The sequence below is a fragment of the Malurus melanocephalus genome, unplaced genomic scaffold (genome assembly GCF_030028575.1).
Source record: "Malurus melanocephalus ecotype Western Australia unplaced genomic scaffold, MMel_1.1 scaffold_113, whole genome shotgun sequence".
Lineage (NCBI taxonomy): Eukaryota > Metazoa > Chordata > Aves > Passeriformes > Maluridae > Malurus > Malurus melanocephalus.
The window spans coordinates 823835-840242 of NW_026623345.1; the positions used below are offsets into that span (position 1 = coordinate 823835).

General features: G+C 41.5%; 1 protein-coding gene across 2 annotated transcripts in view; it reads right to left on the reverse strand.

Moving 5' to 3' along the window:
* UNC13B (unc-13 homolog B) overlaps positions 1 to 16408 on the reverse strand; it is a 207211-nt gene that overhangs the window by 54405 nt on the left and 136398 nt on the right. For both annotated transcript variants that reach the window (XM_057369600.1, XM_057369599.1), the window contains exons 15-20: positions 14973 to 15200; positions 14532 to 14673; positions 5773 to 5942; positions 4805 to 4920; positions 2864 to 3027; positions 740 to 890 (exon numbers count right to left, since the gene is read on the reverse strand). In XM_057369600.1, coding sequence (XP_057225583.1) covers positions 740 to 890; positions 2864 to 3027; positions 4805 to 4920; positions 5773 to 5942; positions 14532 to 14673; positions 14973 to 15200 — 971 coding nt within the window. The remainder of the gene's footprint in view (positions 1 to 739; positions 891 to 2863; positions 3028 to 4804; positions 4921 to 5772; positions 5943 to 14531; positions 14674 to 14972; positions 15201 to 16408) is intronic.

The window sequence follows — 16408 nt, forward strand, 5'->3', positions numbered from 1 at the left end:
TTGATTTTCCATTTGAAACTGACACCAAGCTAATATTTGAGAGAAAATATTTATCAGAGATGAATAAAGTAGAGACCGAAAAAGCTCTAATTCAGAGTAATCACACAGCTCCATGATCTTATCTCGATCAGTGACAAGCACTATRGGCTTCTTGTGACCTAACTTCTTGAGGTCAGGTCCCTCCAATGAATTCTGATGTGGCATTGTGAACACCTCCTCAATCTATTTATAAATTCTCAATCTGATGGAAAGCATGAGCTTTTCCATATACTTTTCCAGCATGCTCAACACCACCACAAGTTACATACAAAACCTTTTAGCCATTAGAGGAATACACTTCTTTCATAGTGGTCAGTTTTGKTATTTTTTTTCTTAAAGTTGGTGCAGTCGGTGTTTTAAAAAAAAAAGTTCTGAAATTACCAGATTACATGGTATATTCTACTAACAGCACTAACATGCAGAGTTAGTATTGTTTGATCCTTCCACACCATCTGTGCTCCACTGTAATGTGAACACAAAGAATAAACATCACAATGCATTACACTGATTGATACCTGAAACGTGTGATGATTACCACAACAAACCCATGTTCTTTGTCTGGTCTAATATAGTTCCAGTGCTTCCAGCTCCTCACAGATTTAATGTTCCTTGAACAGAACAAGTTATTTACTGAAGAGTGGAAGCAATGTAGGCAAATTAAAGAAGTCCGATTGCAACATCACCAAACATACAAACCTACCCCAAAATTGGAGGCTGCAAAGCGGTCCGAAGCAGACACATTTGTGGAGGCAGTGGTGTGTGCATAATAAGCATTGATATTGGCAAGTAAGGTGCTCATCACAGCTGGCACGCCTGGGCACATGTATTTAGAGGAGAGACATGCAAAATGCCTGTGAAAGGACAGTGATGTGAGTCATTGTGGCCTCTTTTGTGCAGYAGGACTTGATTTTATCCCTCTAATAGACCCCTTATGCTGGCAAGGACCATGAACAGATGGAAATTATATTTCATCCCTTTATGTAGAACCCCACAGCATCTCAGAGCCTTTTTCAGAAAGATGCCATTTAGACAACAGCTCAAAACAAAGAGAAATCCCTTCACTGTAGCCATTTCCAGATCATAAAACAGCTTCTCAACCATTTGTTGCTGACAGTACGTGGCCTAGTGATGCCAGTTCCTAAAACCAAGCCCCACATAGGGAAATTTACACAAWCTGCTGCTGCTTGAGGCAGATACAGGTTCTGAGGAGTCATGAGGCAGCAGCAACTGGACAGCATTAATGCCCAGTGAGAGCACACACCAATACTTGTGTGCTTCACTGATATATGATTCCTTCTGGCTAACCTATTCAGCCTGCAAGAAGTGTGCAGAGTCATTTGCATTTTCCCATTCTCTCATTAAATGCAAGAAACCCTCCTCCAGGAAATCTCAAAATTATGCTAGGAGCATCCAGGCTTGTGAAATGATTAAAAAAAATTTAAAAAATCTGTTAGACCTAAAAAAATCAGAGCTTAAGAGGTCTTATATCATGGGAAATAGCAAGTAAAATTCATTCCAAGAGGTATAAGARATAGATCATTTTTATGCAGGAACACTCACTGAGCACCCAGACTAAATGTGGGAACTATCTCCAAATACAGCCTTCTCCCTATGGGAATCATAGAATAGTTTGGTTTGGAATGGACTTTTAAAGGTCATCTAGTCCAGCCTCTGCAGTGATCAGGGACTCCTTCAACCAAATCAGGTTGCTCAAAATCCCACTGGACCTGGCCTTGAACACTTCCAGGAAYAGGACATYTACCACCTCTCTGAGCAGCCTAGCCTATGCACCCACTGTTTCATCACCCTCACTGTAAAATATTTCTTCCTTTTATCTATACTAAATCCAATATCTTCAAGTTCAAGACCATGCTTGCTACCCGACACTTATGTACCAATTGGTCATTTAGGCACTGCATAAATACAWGCACATGAAATGGCTCTTTGGTTAGCTTTAAGAAGAGAAGCTGTGAGGAGTGGGGATCTAATCAGAGAGGTGGCAGATCTCCATTCTTGGAAAGTTTCCACATTCCTGAGCAGCCTGGTCAAACTTTCAAGTTAGCCCTGCTATAAGCAGTGACTATCAGTCCTCCAGAGAAACCTGACAATTCTTTTCCATTTGAGCTTAAACCAATATGCAGAAAAGCTGCTTGCAAGGTGACATAACTACAGCTCATAACTCATCTAAGGACCTGTAACCGAAAACTTTCAGCTTCTAATGTGAAAAAGTTCACATTTGTCTGCTACATTTTATATTACATTTGAAATAAGAAATGAGCTAAGCATAGCAATACTAGTCTTTAAGAGCAAGAATGATTAATCCCAAATCCAAGTAAAAGTATAGTGACAAGGAAAAGGTTCTTTGAAGATACAGAACTGTATTAACCTAGCTCTGAAGAGGACAAATCCGTGGCACTGTTACTCAAACTTTCTTTAAATGCTTTCAGCAGCACCTGGGCAATCAGTTACTTCAAAGGACTGTAGCACTTTCCACAACAGACATCTTAGGACAAATACTTCCACAAAACCTCATCCTCATATCATCAGAAATCTTCATTGGGAACCTCGAGCAACACCTTCTTAACAGAAGAGTTCTCAGAGATTTGAGAGTCTCGAAACAGAAATGGCAGACAATTTCTAGACTCTGAGGACACTGGTGATTCAAGGACAGGCAGTCTCTTCCTGCTCACGGTAAGCTCCATAAGGAGCAGCTGTGACTGCCAAGCTTTCCATTACCAACACACTTCATCTTCTAAATAGTAAGAGTCACATCAATTAGTTACACCAATTATCTGCACTAAAGAACACAGGAAATGCCTCTTACGTCATGGCCTGGTATATTGACTCAATGCCATAACGCATTGCAAATTCATCCACGATCTCTTGGGCTGTCTCATCAAAATACACCTTCCATGCATCATCTCCTTTGGCATCAGGGATCTTCACCACCCCATTCCCTTGCACATCTGTGAGATGGTGAAAGAGATTCTGGAAAACAAAACAGGAACAGGTTTGTATGTGAGGCTGATGAAGCCTTTAAGTAAGGTTCATTAAAAGCTTGGAACTGCTGAGATGGTGGCACTAACACAAATTTGTTCCCCTCCTGCTTCTTTCCCCCTGCCCACTCTGTATATTCTGCTTTTACCTTCTTTTCTCCTTAAAAGAATCTCATAGTTGAATTTTTCACATGCATACCTATAACTTTACCCAGCAGACATTATGAACGATGCAGAAGAGTGCTTCAGCGCACTGAAACCATACACTAATTAGTTTTCCTGAAGCCTACGCATTTCTGTCCTCAGAATGAAATGCCTTAATATGGACAAGCTGTTTAAACTAGCTGACGTTACAGCTCTGTATCAGCATTGTAATTATGATCATACAGAACACTCCAAACAGATTTTTTTCCCCTGAAAAGGACACACTTAAGATCACCCCTAACAGCTAGACACTCGCATTATTATTCAACATAACCTTTCACTTTATCTAACACTACAGAAGTTTTCAGCCATCATTGCTGTCCAGAAATTGCACATTCAGCTCAGTGGGTTTCTCACTAATCGTCAAATTTATGTCACTTACAGATTCATCAGCCTTTCTAACAGCTGGCTCCCTACAATGTAAGGGATGCAAAAGTCTAATGATCTCATTCGTAGCTAGAGGACTCTGCTTTACAMCATTGTTTTTCCTGATTATATTATTCTTGCTGCAAATCATCTTCATTTTAGAATGCACAAAGAAAGAATGCGACTGTTAAAAAATATAACTATTTGCAAAAAAAAGAGCAGCAAGTGATCATGCATGTTCAAAGGATAAAACCAAAACAGCTTACCAAATGGTAGCCATCACTGAATTAAAAMACAGTAAACATGCACTGAATAACCCAACATAGTCTACTAAAAGAAGCCTACTTTCTGAGCTTCATCTCTGTCTTACAGAGAGCTCCCTGGTATGGCCAGAAGACACCACAGAACTCATCCAGCTCAGTGTCTGGATAAATATTCCTGTGGATGAACACTCCTCTCTGTGACACAACTGCCCTTCTCTGTCTGAGATGAATTTGCTTAACCCTCACTGACCTCAGGATATTCTTATATACWGGGCTCTGACTGCTCTTCCTTATTCAGGCACTTTGAGACTGACCCTGCTGCCTGCCTTTTCTTTGACACAGATAGACTGGGCATCTCTCCAAGACAGGGTTTTCCYTTTAGTCCTCACAAGTCATCTCTGGATTTTTCCCAACTTCTGCAGCACTGCCTGTCCAGCTCAGTCCATCCTGACACAGTTCAGTACTCACAAAYCTCCGCTTATCTTCCGTTCCTCAACAGTTTTTTTGTAACTACACACCCCTGCAGCAGCAGAGAAGAATTTATACCACCAAGAGCCTCCTCGATTACGCATTTCAGCATGCTTCCTCTAAAGAAAGACAGAGGTACAGCTCATGTTGAAAGCATYACTCAAGGTAACCTAGAGATTTCTCCACCTTAAACTCACCATGGGCTCTGAGTGGAACTAAAGCCTGATCTGTGCCTGACAGTAGCACAGCTGTGACAGTGGGACAAACTGAGCCAGCGTGGGGGAGACAACTTAAAGCTGCCTTTGCCTCCCTGACAAATGTAGGTTTGATGATTCAATGTGGTACCAGGCCTGCATAGCAGAGTAAAAAAACTCACCTAAGGCAAGGAAGAACATTTCAAGGAAATAAAGGTCAGAAAATTGCTTCTTCAACAGCCAGAARGAACTGAGTGATATTCCCACTTCCTACCTCATGAAGGCAAGTGTACTGAATATGATACGGAGCAACCTTCTCCTCGCCTTTGATCTCCACACTGATTTGCAGGCGAATAGCCCCGGACACTGCAGACTTATCTGTTCGCTTCTCTAGAAGGCAAAAACATCAGCAATTATATGCAATGTTCATGTTCAGAGCACAGCCATCTTGGGGTGACAGCACGGGCAAAAGAAACTGCTGGAAGCTTGGGCTGACTCATCACAGAGAAAAGTTTTCTTTCAAAACATTGAATACTAAGTAGACATCAGCAAACAACTGCCATGATACACCCTCAATATGACACATCTAACTAAAACTATGTACATTTTTAGACATAAGACAGCCCTTCCATCAGCAAATGTGCGACAGGGTCTTGGATTCAGTCAGTTGAACCACCATGGACAGGTTCCTTTCCTGAGAACAGGGCTGACTGATGTGGAATTTGTCCCTAACTTCACCACAGCCATGAACTCCTGGGWACTACTGGTTGTTCCTATCAAGAAGATTTTGGATCTCCTAGGAGTTGGCAGGTCCAGGGTGCCTGACAACTTAGCACCATCTGGTTGCTTGCTGGTACTTTCCACAGCAGTCACTGGAAAAGGTCTCAACAACTTGCCAGCCCAGTGCTGCTCACGTGACACTATTATGGGCTGGTAAAATGCTTGTGTTGACACACAAAAAAAAAAGGAACACAGAATTGCATGTCTCCAGCAGAGACGGAATACAGTCCTGCTCCAAGCATTTCTCACACTGTACTTTGCAATGCCTGACAGAGGAAGAACATCAACCTTTTGACATGTTATACTCTATTTTAACTGGGATCAGCTTTGCAGCTGCTCTGCAGCAGCATCATATGCCCTGAAACGATGTAAATTTTCTTCTCCATTTTTTGCAAATTGTCCACATGCACCCAAGTGCTCTCAAACATTCCCAAACCAACATGTAACATGTTTTCTGCTTACCAAGGTTGTACCACACATCCATTTCTCCGCTCAGAGTACGAACTTCAATGATGGTCTGCCCCAAGAAATCATCTGACTCACGCTTCAGCCTCTGCTTGACACGAGACTTGATGTCATCATCTTCATCCCACACTCGCACCTTGATCCGGTCAGAGGAATTATGGCACTCACTGCAAACAAGAGAAAATGTAATTTTAAGATTGTGCAATGCACCAAACATTTATATGCTACATGCTCTGCATTCCTGTTGACCCACTCGGCCAGCATCAGAGAGATGTATTAACAAAGTACAAACAATGCCTATTTATCCAGAAGTGGAGTGTCTGATACAAACCACACAACAGCTTTTTGGTACTCTCTAAATGCTACAGTGACACAGCAGATACTGCACTCCTGATGCACCCTGAATGACCACCCTGCTCTCACCTCAGCCACCAACTTCTGTCTTCCTAAGTGGCTGTGACTCTCCCACTTGCCCTCACTCCCAGCAGCAGCTCACAGAATTTAGGAATTCTCTTCACAATGCTGGTTTTGCTGTTAAGCCCACAGAAGCCTGCAGATAGCTCAGCTGGTTAATGCCAACATACACCCCCCCAAAAATGACAATCAGCATCCAACCAGTTTCAACAGCTCTCTCCATCAAAGACCTCCTGTTCAGCTGTAGGCGGTAAGGGCTATCTGTCTTKATGCAATTTCTAGGACAGCAAAACAAGACCTGTGAGGAACGCCCTTCTTCCTGGCTTCTAACAAAGGGTAAATGGCTCAGATGGAGGTAGATCTCTTACWTCAAGACAGTAAGTGAATCAATTACAATCAGATGATACACCATACTGCCTGAGGGGAATGAGTGTGATACAGTAGTTACAGCATTGGTATTTAATTACTGGAATTGATTCTGCCTAATATTCACAGCTTAGACTGATACTTTGTACCCTGGGCAGATCAATAAAGACATTTCCATTAAAATACGCAGTTTACTGTTTGATGAATCAGCACCCTCCAGTTTAATGCACAGACAGAATTTTCAGACTCTACCTCTGTTTTAGGTGTTCAGATATCTTTTGTAGATCCAAGCAGGCTCTTGGATGTCAGAAGTGGGTAGAAGAACCGTATTACAACAGCTCTTCTCATTTACAGGGCAAGCAATAAAGCAATTTGAATGCTCATATGAGACCATGACAAGGGTGATTACTCACCACAACCACTACAAATGTCTACCCTCAAGCAAATAAAACCTATGAAAACAGGCAACTGCTGCTGAAGGCCTGTTTTCCAGTCTTTTTAACATTAACATGCTGCATCTGTTGCTAAGCAACAGGGAGAAAGAAGAAATGGGTCAGAAGAGATCTACTAAGCCTGGTCAATAGGATGTGGCAGTGACTGGTTAGGAGCATGCTCTCTGCCAAGAAACCATTTGGGCTCTTACTGCCACCATTGTGATTCAGGACAACGTTTAACACACATTCAACAGCTCCTACTGATTTTTCCAGTAGAGAGAAATAGCTGGGAATTATATGGACAACATTAGAGGCAATTCCATCCAGCTGGCAGAGCACATMGCTGGTCCCTGCCTTCAAATCTGTATTTAGAGTTCAGAATAAAAGAGGTTCAACGTTTATCTCCCAGCTTCACTCTCCTCTCCCTCCTCCTTTACTTYAAGAATGTCTTTCCAACAAAACCATGCAAACAAGTATCCACAAGCAGGGAATGGCTGGAATTGCTGGTTTTTGTAGCCCTAAAATTTATCTGAGTGCTTTGCCATGTCTTCCTGCAACACAAACTAAGCATGTAAAATAAATCCTCTGCTCCAGACACGGTGCACTAATGTACAGCCTGGCAGTATTGAAAGGGCTCAGTGTTCAGAAACACATGGGTGCCTCAAAACACAGCCGGCACACAAAGCCATTCACAAAGTATCAGTGACTTCTTCGGAAATCACCTTCTGCCTGACTGCTCTTTGCTACTGCTTTCATCTTACTTTGCTCCCAGTGGTTTTTCCTGAAGGAAAACGTTCACTGTTCAAACCTAAATCTATCTCAGGCAGGCCCACACATATCATCCCCCACTCCTGAGGTTGCTGGCTATCATCCTTCACTCAAATACAGGAGTATAACTCACTGCAACATCCTACAGGAAACCTTTCAATAGCATTTACTGAGCTACCAAAGCTTCTATTTTACCACACCTTTCTTTGTGGTTTTAAAGAGACTGCTCAACTCGCTTTCTTTATGCTGGTCCCATGCCAGAGAGTGAGCTTTATCACTTGCTCACAGCAGCTGAAAGCATTGTGCTGGTGGCTTACCATCAAAACATCTAAGTCTGTAGAACAATACTCCTTACTTTTGGTGAGGTAACACAGCTGTGTCAAAACCAGTTCATTTTTCAGACCCAAAAYAGAACCATGAACACTGGGAGACCTGAGCTTGCTGACGGGTAACGATTTTTTAACTAATGAGAAATAGCTTCCAATTTGTGACAGTGACATGACTCCCTAAGACTGTGGCTAACAAGCTCTGCTGCTAGAAGCTTTCCCCCTCATTAATACAGGAGCCAGCACATTTCTCAAGATGCCTGCCCCACTTCTTGCTATGTTTTTATGAAGCTTGATTTCATGGTGTGCACATATATGTCTGTCCATCCTCCCACAGCTGAGCTCTCACTGCTTTTCCCAAGAGGATGCAGAGAGAAGAAACACTCGGGGACCCCTCCAAAAGAAAGAAATTACTAAATACTTTCAGGTCCAATTCAGAGAGCAAGAGACTGGAAAACAGGTTTGCTATACACGTGGCTCTAAACCTTTCTTTTTTATCCATACTGTCTCAGTGTTTGCAGTGGTGCCATTTTTATAAAAGAATTTACTTTTACACTTCAAGCTACCAAATGAAGTAACATTTTCCAGAAACAGCATACAAAATCTTCAAGAAAAATTAAAATAATTTTTTTTCCCCTTACGATTTTCTGTCTGAAGCCAGTGGTTGCTACATTGGAAGCAGCTGAGCCTGGTTCTGCTGACTTATCTGCTATCCCACTTTCTACCTCCATCAATTTTGCCACGTTCCTTTTTAGTCTTACACAGCACTGAAGCCCCTGTACCCACACACGTCCTCTGCACTGTCAGTATTTGGGTCTCTTCCCATGCCCAGCTGAGGGGAAGCACGAGAGCACACGAAGCTCTAGTTAATTCTGGTCTGCTCACACAGTGACATTCCCACACACACAGTAATTAGTATATTGGTGGCTAAACAGAACAAGCAACTGTTGAATTTACACTGTAGTTCCTCCCACAATGAAGTTAGCAATTTGTATCCCTCTAATCTAGCTCCAAGTTCTGCAAAAAAAATTGTAGGAAGTGATTCTTAGTTCTGAAATCTCTGCCCATCTATAAAGGCCTAGCCAGATGGGGTTGGATGATGTCAGGGGTCTAGATCACGCCACTGCCCATGCCTTGTTTCTGCCAAAATGTGGAGAGAAAGAAGTCTCCAAAAATTACCAGAACTCCACTTTTGAACCAGTGATTTGTATTTTGAAACAAAAAYGCCAACGTTTGTACTGAATTTGCTAATTTTGCCCTGTAGAGCTGACAGGCTAATAATAATCTCAAAACACAACATGTAGATTTAAGCAAGAACAATGAAAGTAAAGGACCAGAGGATGCAACAACATTTTGCAGATTTTAAAGTAGGTCAGTCAAGCCTAAATTGAGTAGTTCTATCGTATTTTCATTGTAAAAAATATTTATGGTTCAAAGAGTGTAGTGAATATCCATACTCTCTGAGCAGTCTCAAGACTGGCCTGTAAAGTTCCACAGTCCAGTGCAGAAAATATTTCATACAATGGTAGAGAAAGAAAAAGAAAAAAAGAAAGTGCAGAGCTGCTGGTAGAAATAATGGATGAGAGTGCAGGAGGTGGGAAAATGCAAAGGAGAGAATGGATCAGCAAGCCTTTAAGACCTGCGACCTCATTTTAGGAGGACTTCTTCTGAGGAACAAAGCCTAAAAAAAAAAAAGACATTTTCTGGAAAATGAGAAAGGAAGGAGTAGTTGTAGAAACCACCAGTATGAGAAAGTCCAGTAAAAAGTTGCAACAATATACAGATGGAGGGCAGAGAAAAAGTTGTTTCAGGAAATGGTGTGGCTGAGAAAGCAGGAGGATTCAAATATGGTTCAAATGAAGTGTCATAACATGGCAGGGTCCAATTGGCACCTCAGCTGTGGCCAACTGCAGTGGGAATGGAAGGCAGAAAACTTCTCAGAAGAGGCTCATTTTTAAACAATGACAAGACTCCTCTTTTAGGGAGAAAAAACGACAGTGGAGAAAACACCAAAGGCAAAAGCTGAGTGRAAAGAGAATGAAGGAAAATCCTCAGTATCTTGTAAGTTAAGCAYGACAGCAATAATATGCCCTCAGAGCCCATTGCTGATGTCTAAGAACAAAGAAATGAGTTTTCTGTTCTTACTAGCATGAAGCTCTTTTCTTAAGAGAACAAGTACAATCGTTTGCTGCTACCCAATGTTACAATGCCAACTGACAAATTAATGCTGCAGTTCTTCTAACTGCAAACAGCAGACAAAGCGATTTGGAGTTTTACAACCTTAGCTACATTAACTCAGCTTTCCAACAGGTGCTTGCCACAAGGAATCAGGTCTGCTTTCAGATTTAAGTCTCGTGTCAGTAATGGAGCAGGGAAACAAGTGAGATTTTATCAGAGTGCCAGTTTCAGTATCTGCAGTACCTGGAGATTAATGAAAGCAAGACAAACTGGATGGCCCCCACCACATAGTGAAGGGATGCTGAGTGGCAGAGTTACAGTGGTTATAAACACAGTGGTCTCAGAAGGGGAAATCTAAAATACAGCTCTGGAACAGTTACATATAATCACAGAGATAACTGAAAGATGTTGAGCTTGACAACAGGCTCAGCAGCTGRAAGGAAAATTGGGGAACCAAACAGAAACCTTTGGGTAACTAGTGGTTAGTCGAGCAGTAGCATTGTTCCCAAAGGATTAACAGGTATGTATATCATGTGGGCTCTGAACATCSCAGTAATACACTGACTGCTAGCAGGAGGCCCAGCATTCATTTAAACTCTGTTATTCTTCTGCCATGAGAGAGAATAAACATGTCTCTTGCAATCTGTTCAGAGACAATGTAATCTGTTCCAGGCAATGACTGCACACCCACCATTCAAAGCTTCAGACACAGCTGTACTYAGATCACAGAACTTCAAGGGGATATTACTGTAAAATGAACAAGTAATTTTGCACCTACGCCAAGAAGAACAGCAATGTCCTGCTTGAATCCAGTAACATTTAGTGCTCACARTCTTTAAACACTACGGCATTCCCTGAATAAAAGGTATGGAACAGCCCCCAAACAAGTCGAGAGCTCTCCTTTAAAACTGAAACTGCCCTGGGGTCTGGCTTATCMTGCTAAGCACTGTCTGCTCTTGTAACCCATGCAAATAGATGCTTAGCTTCAGCCTTTACAGACAAAAATATTCCTGAAACCCTGTAATTTCCAYTGACAATCTAAAACATGTCTAAATGGGGAATTACTGTCTTGTTCTAATTGCACTGAATATGTCAAGAAAAGCTTCCCTCTWATATTACTGGACTGCTTTGTAAGGAAACGAGAGTTATACAGACTTGTTATGAAAGCTTCTATGTTCCAACAGGTTTTGTGAAAAAAAAACAACTAGATGGAGCGGAGAAACCCATACCAGCTGCTGTCCCTGGAAAGCCTGCAGCCAGCTGGCTCTCATTTACAAACCACTACAGACAACTCAGAATTCAATTGAAGGCAGGACACATGCTGCCTTCTGCCCAGCCAGAGCTAAGGGCAAGAGAAGAGAGCTGAGGGCACAGCAAGAAAAGTACATGGCAGTTGGAGGACATCTGCAAGCCGGCTCTCATAACTTGAGGAAAGAAACTGAGATTTACTGTGGGAGAGAAAGGAATGTAAATCCAAGGGAAGCAGAGCTTCGTTAGTGGATGCTCACAGCACATGTTTGTGTTGCAGCAGTGGCTGGAGTCCCCCACCAAGCTTTTTGCTGCCAAGTATCACATATGCAGAGTCTCTGCACCAAGCCTTTGAACACGGCAGAAAAATCAACACCTTAGGTTTTCAAAGGTCTTCAAACTCTGATGAAATATACAAAAATCTCTCCATAACAACGTATTTCCTAAAGCTATAGATGTAAATATACAGAGATAATTTTCAGAAAGAAACAGCCTTTTTCTTGCTTGTCACTTGCTCAGGCAACATACTGCAAGAACTGGTGATTAATCTGAGCAGATGCCTACAGTTACACAGGCTAGTAATGACCTGAATAGCACTACAATGGAAACCCAAAGCATTTTCAACCTTGCCTTTTCTAAAATATGCTTCTAAATCTGAACTTCAGAATTGGGTCAAGCCTACCACATTTTTTTTCTGAAAATATATGGAAAAGGAACAAAGTAGTTTTTAGGGAGAGATATTTAAGTTTATACTTTTCCATCCATCACCGTAAACAAGCACAAACCCCCTTATTTAAAACAGGCTACCAGAGCCTTAAAATTTTTAAACTTATTTAAGTTGCTTTTAATAAATTTAACTGAGCTTGTAAAAAGAATTATATCACTTATCTGTACATAGTCTGCCTTCATTCTTGCCATGGATTATATAACAGTGCTATAATTCTAATGACGGGTGCACACAGATTTCTGGGTCTACATTCAGTGCTTGAAAAGACGCTGGAACAGTGATGAAAGTGATCATATGAAAGACACTGGACACCTAATGAACATCAGCTACAAACAAATCCACCAAGCCAAACAGAAAAGGAACAGCGCTGCTGAGATACACATCAGTAACTGACCTGACCTCTCTTCTTGCACATCCTTCTCCCTTTGACTTGTTTAACCATTTTGAATACCAAAGCTTTCATGTCTACTGAAAGACTTTCGGTAAGTACCAGCGTATCYTTCTCTCGCTACAAGAAATTAACCTCATTGGAAGAATCAAGGACACCTCCCCATCTAACCTTTTACAATTTGACCATCTCTCGATTGACCTGCAATCTCTTCTAAAAAAGCCTGGTACGTAACGGGTATTTTGAGCCTGAATGTGTTGATTTAAATTTCCATTTCATTATGGGGTAGAAGATTTTAGAACTTCAAGAGCTGTAAGCTGCAAAAAGATCCATAAATGCTAAATAGAAACATGGGTGTATGGAAAACCAGGGCTGTACACACTATAAACRACTCCTCATCCAGCAGAAGGTGAGCTTTGACATGTACTAATGAAACAACACACTGATTCCAGGATTGACCTCTCTCCAGCCATCAGTGTTGGCACTGTGCTCATTCCCTTCATCTCCCTTTGCTATTCCAAGGCAATGAAGGCAACGACCACAGGCAAGACAGAAAGTWGCAACAATTCGAACGCCCAAGAGCATATTATCTGCTGAATTACAGACATGGCGATAAAGTCTAAACAGTGGCACGGCTAAAACTGTGACATTTATCACATTCTGCTATCTATCTTTAAACAGAGTATTTGTTGAAGCTCCTAAAATTAGAAGGGAGCACACTGCAAATACCATGGTAACTACTTGGCATGGTAAATCAAGGTCTTTAAGGCTCCCACACAGACTTGCTGCTATTGTGACTACAGTTATCCAAACGGCACCTAAGCATTCTTACTACTTACCAATCAGCAATGTTACCTTGGATTAAACTAAGAATAAAGCCAAGGGCTTACTCGCTCAAAATAGCAGTAGGATTTTTCTGACGTTAAKGAGTTGCTCAAAACTGCTTAAAATAATTTTGTTTGTACTGTACACTGTGAAGACAAAGCTGGACAGATATAAATCAGATTTTAAAACACAAACAAATTGCAGTTTGCAGAGAAAGCTCCCCCAAGTAGTTTAGGAAAGAGCAGGGAAGAAAAAATATGAAAGAAAGAGATCACACAAAAGAAAACCTTACACACTAAAAGAAATAAAGATTGTCGATGTGGAATGAGTCACCTAGAATCTTCAGAAAACACTTGCTGGATTTCATGTCTCCATTTTGGTTTGTAACATCTCCAACAACAAATTGAGGATAATATTTACTTATTTAATAAAAGCAGGATGGAACAATATATATTGAGTGTAGCTGTTATCTAAAGAATTGTGCCTCCAGTCTTTGCTTTCAATTCAGACATCAATACATTGGTCATCTTGAAAGCTCTGTTTCAAAACAATAACTCCTGCACATTTTTGTTACATTGATTTTCCAAAACTGAAAAAAGAGACTGCCAGTGACACAGACAGCTGACAACTAATTACCTTTAGATTTGGTTGCCAAGCACCAGTAGCAGGTCAGAGAAATAGGTGGCAGAAGTTTCCTTAATCTTTTACAAGAATTTTACTCTAATATTATAAAGAATTCTTTTAGCCTGGAACAATAACTGCTGATTTAAATATTTTCCTTTCTCTTTAGCATTCTTCAGGAACATCAATATAAAAGTGTTCACAAAGCATACAATTTGTATACACACAAGGAAGACAGATGGGATAAACAGGTGTGCACTACATACGTTGTTAATGATATTAACCCTCCACATGCACACAATGCTGAGCAAAAACAGAACCATCCCAGATTACAGGTGATGTAGGAATGCATACTGAGAGAGAAGACATAGCTGTCAGTACATGGATCAAGACATAGCTGTCAGTACATGGATCATACGAACAGGTGACATGGGGTTGAGAGTCCTTGTTAGAACACTTACAAGTAAAACTTCTCTTCCCATACAGGGTTCAGATTCCCAAAGATTGTTTTTGTCCTCTTCTTTGTTTTGCCCACTTGAACAGTTACATATGGATCGCTGGACCCAGTCTTGTCTTTGGCCTGCAGACCCTGAGCACACACCACTGAAAGAAAATGAGAAGGGTTACCACCACCCTGCAACAAGACAATGTGTCTGACACCACAGGAAGCAGCAGCTCATAATGGCCAGAGAAACTGGAATATCACTCTTGAGAGAATTTCTGATGAGCCTTAGCTCATGGTGAGCTACAGTCCCTGCAATAAGGGTATCTCCACCTGCTACCGGTATGTGCACTTGGCAGAAAGACAGAGAGGTCAGAGAAGCCCTTCCTCTCTGCTCTAATTTCACACCAACTTGAGGCTCCCAAGTAAGACCAAGAGAACCCATAAYTCTCCCACTCACCGGTGATTGTGATCTTTGCTGACCATTTTGAGGTACCATCAAGCACGCTCTGTTTCACTGTCTTCATCTGCTGAGCATGCGTCATTTTGCTCTCACAAAACACATCTCTGATCAAGTCAAAGATCTCAGGCTTGTTCCGCTCCCGGATTTTCATGCGATCCTTCATGGCCATGATGAAATTCTGTGTCCGGTCTTCAGCTCCATGCTTCGAGCTCTTCTCYGCTGCTCCTGTGTACCAGAGAGCACACAATGCGTGTCAGAAACAAACACACAAAATCACATCTCACTGAATGTGGGATCAAAGATACATGTTACCCTTCACATTGTTAGGGTGATGGCTCTTGATAGTGAGTTTTACACACAGTCCCCCCTTATTTCAACATGCATAGAGAACCTGGACCATTTGGAGGTAGATGAGATAGTTCCTCTATAATCTGGGCCCAGTCTGCCTTCCTAATAACAGATTGATTTAATATCCTTACAGCTGAGGAACACCCAGGCATGAGGTTCTTACATTCACAGTAATGAATGGCATCAGCAAGCCCTCTGCTTTCATCACCTTCCTTTGAATAAATAAATCACTGCTTGGCCAAGTGCTAAGAAGAGGACATAGGACCTCCATTACACATTGTATCTATGAGCTTGTCTCAGTGCTGCACCTCAGCATCACAGAAGACCAGAAGTTCTGATGGGTCCAAACTGCTGGCATTTTCTACCCATGTGTGCCACAGAGTTTCCTGCTCAGCCCACAATCACTGCAAATCTACATCTCATTCTGCCTGGTACCACCCTGTTTGGATCAGGCATCAAGCTGCAGACACACAGAGTGCCTCCCTGGATGCCATTCTATTTTATCAGTTTTTATGGAGACAATTCAAACAAAAAATTTCTAGAACTGCACAGGTATATTAACRATAACAAATACCTTTAAGATAGCACATTCAACAGTTCAAAGCTYGGGCCATCATAAGCCCGCGGTGCTAGTACAGTTCCAGCACCTGGAAACACAAGAACCAGGCAGAGAGTCTATAACTGCACAGGTATTCAACTGCATCTCAATAAAGAAGCCTTTGGTCACTTGCCTACCTCTTACAAAATTTCAAAGTTCATATAATTATRAGATAAGACTACTCCCACCACCAAATACTTCCTACTCAATTCTGACAGTAATTTTTACTGTCAAGATTTAGAAACTGACTACTGTGTAAGATGTGAGACATGCATCAATAAAAGCACCAATATGAGCTAACGGGGCAGATAACTGAGGTGTGAAATGAAAAGCAGGAACTCAGGATTGCACACAAGTCTCTCAATYGACTGTCTGCAGCAGTTTCAAATTATGATCTTAAGTCAGATTAAGTTAAACCAGTACGAAAGTCCTGTGAACACATTCAACCATAACCTTTYGGTTTAATCTAATATGCGTTTGTTTGTTT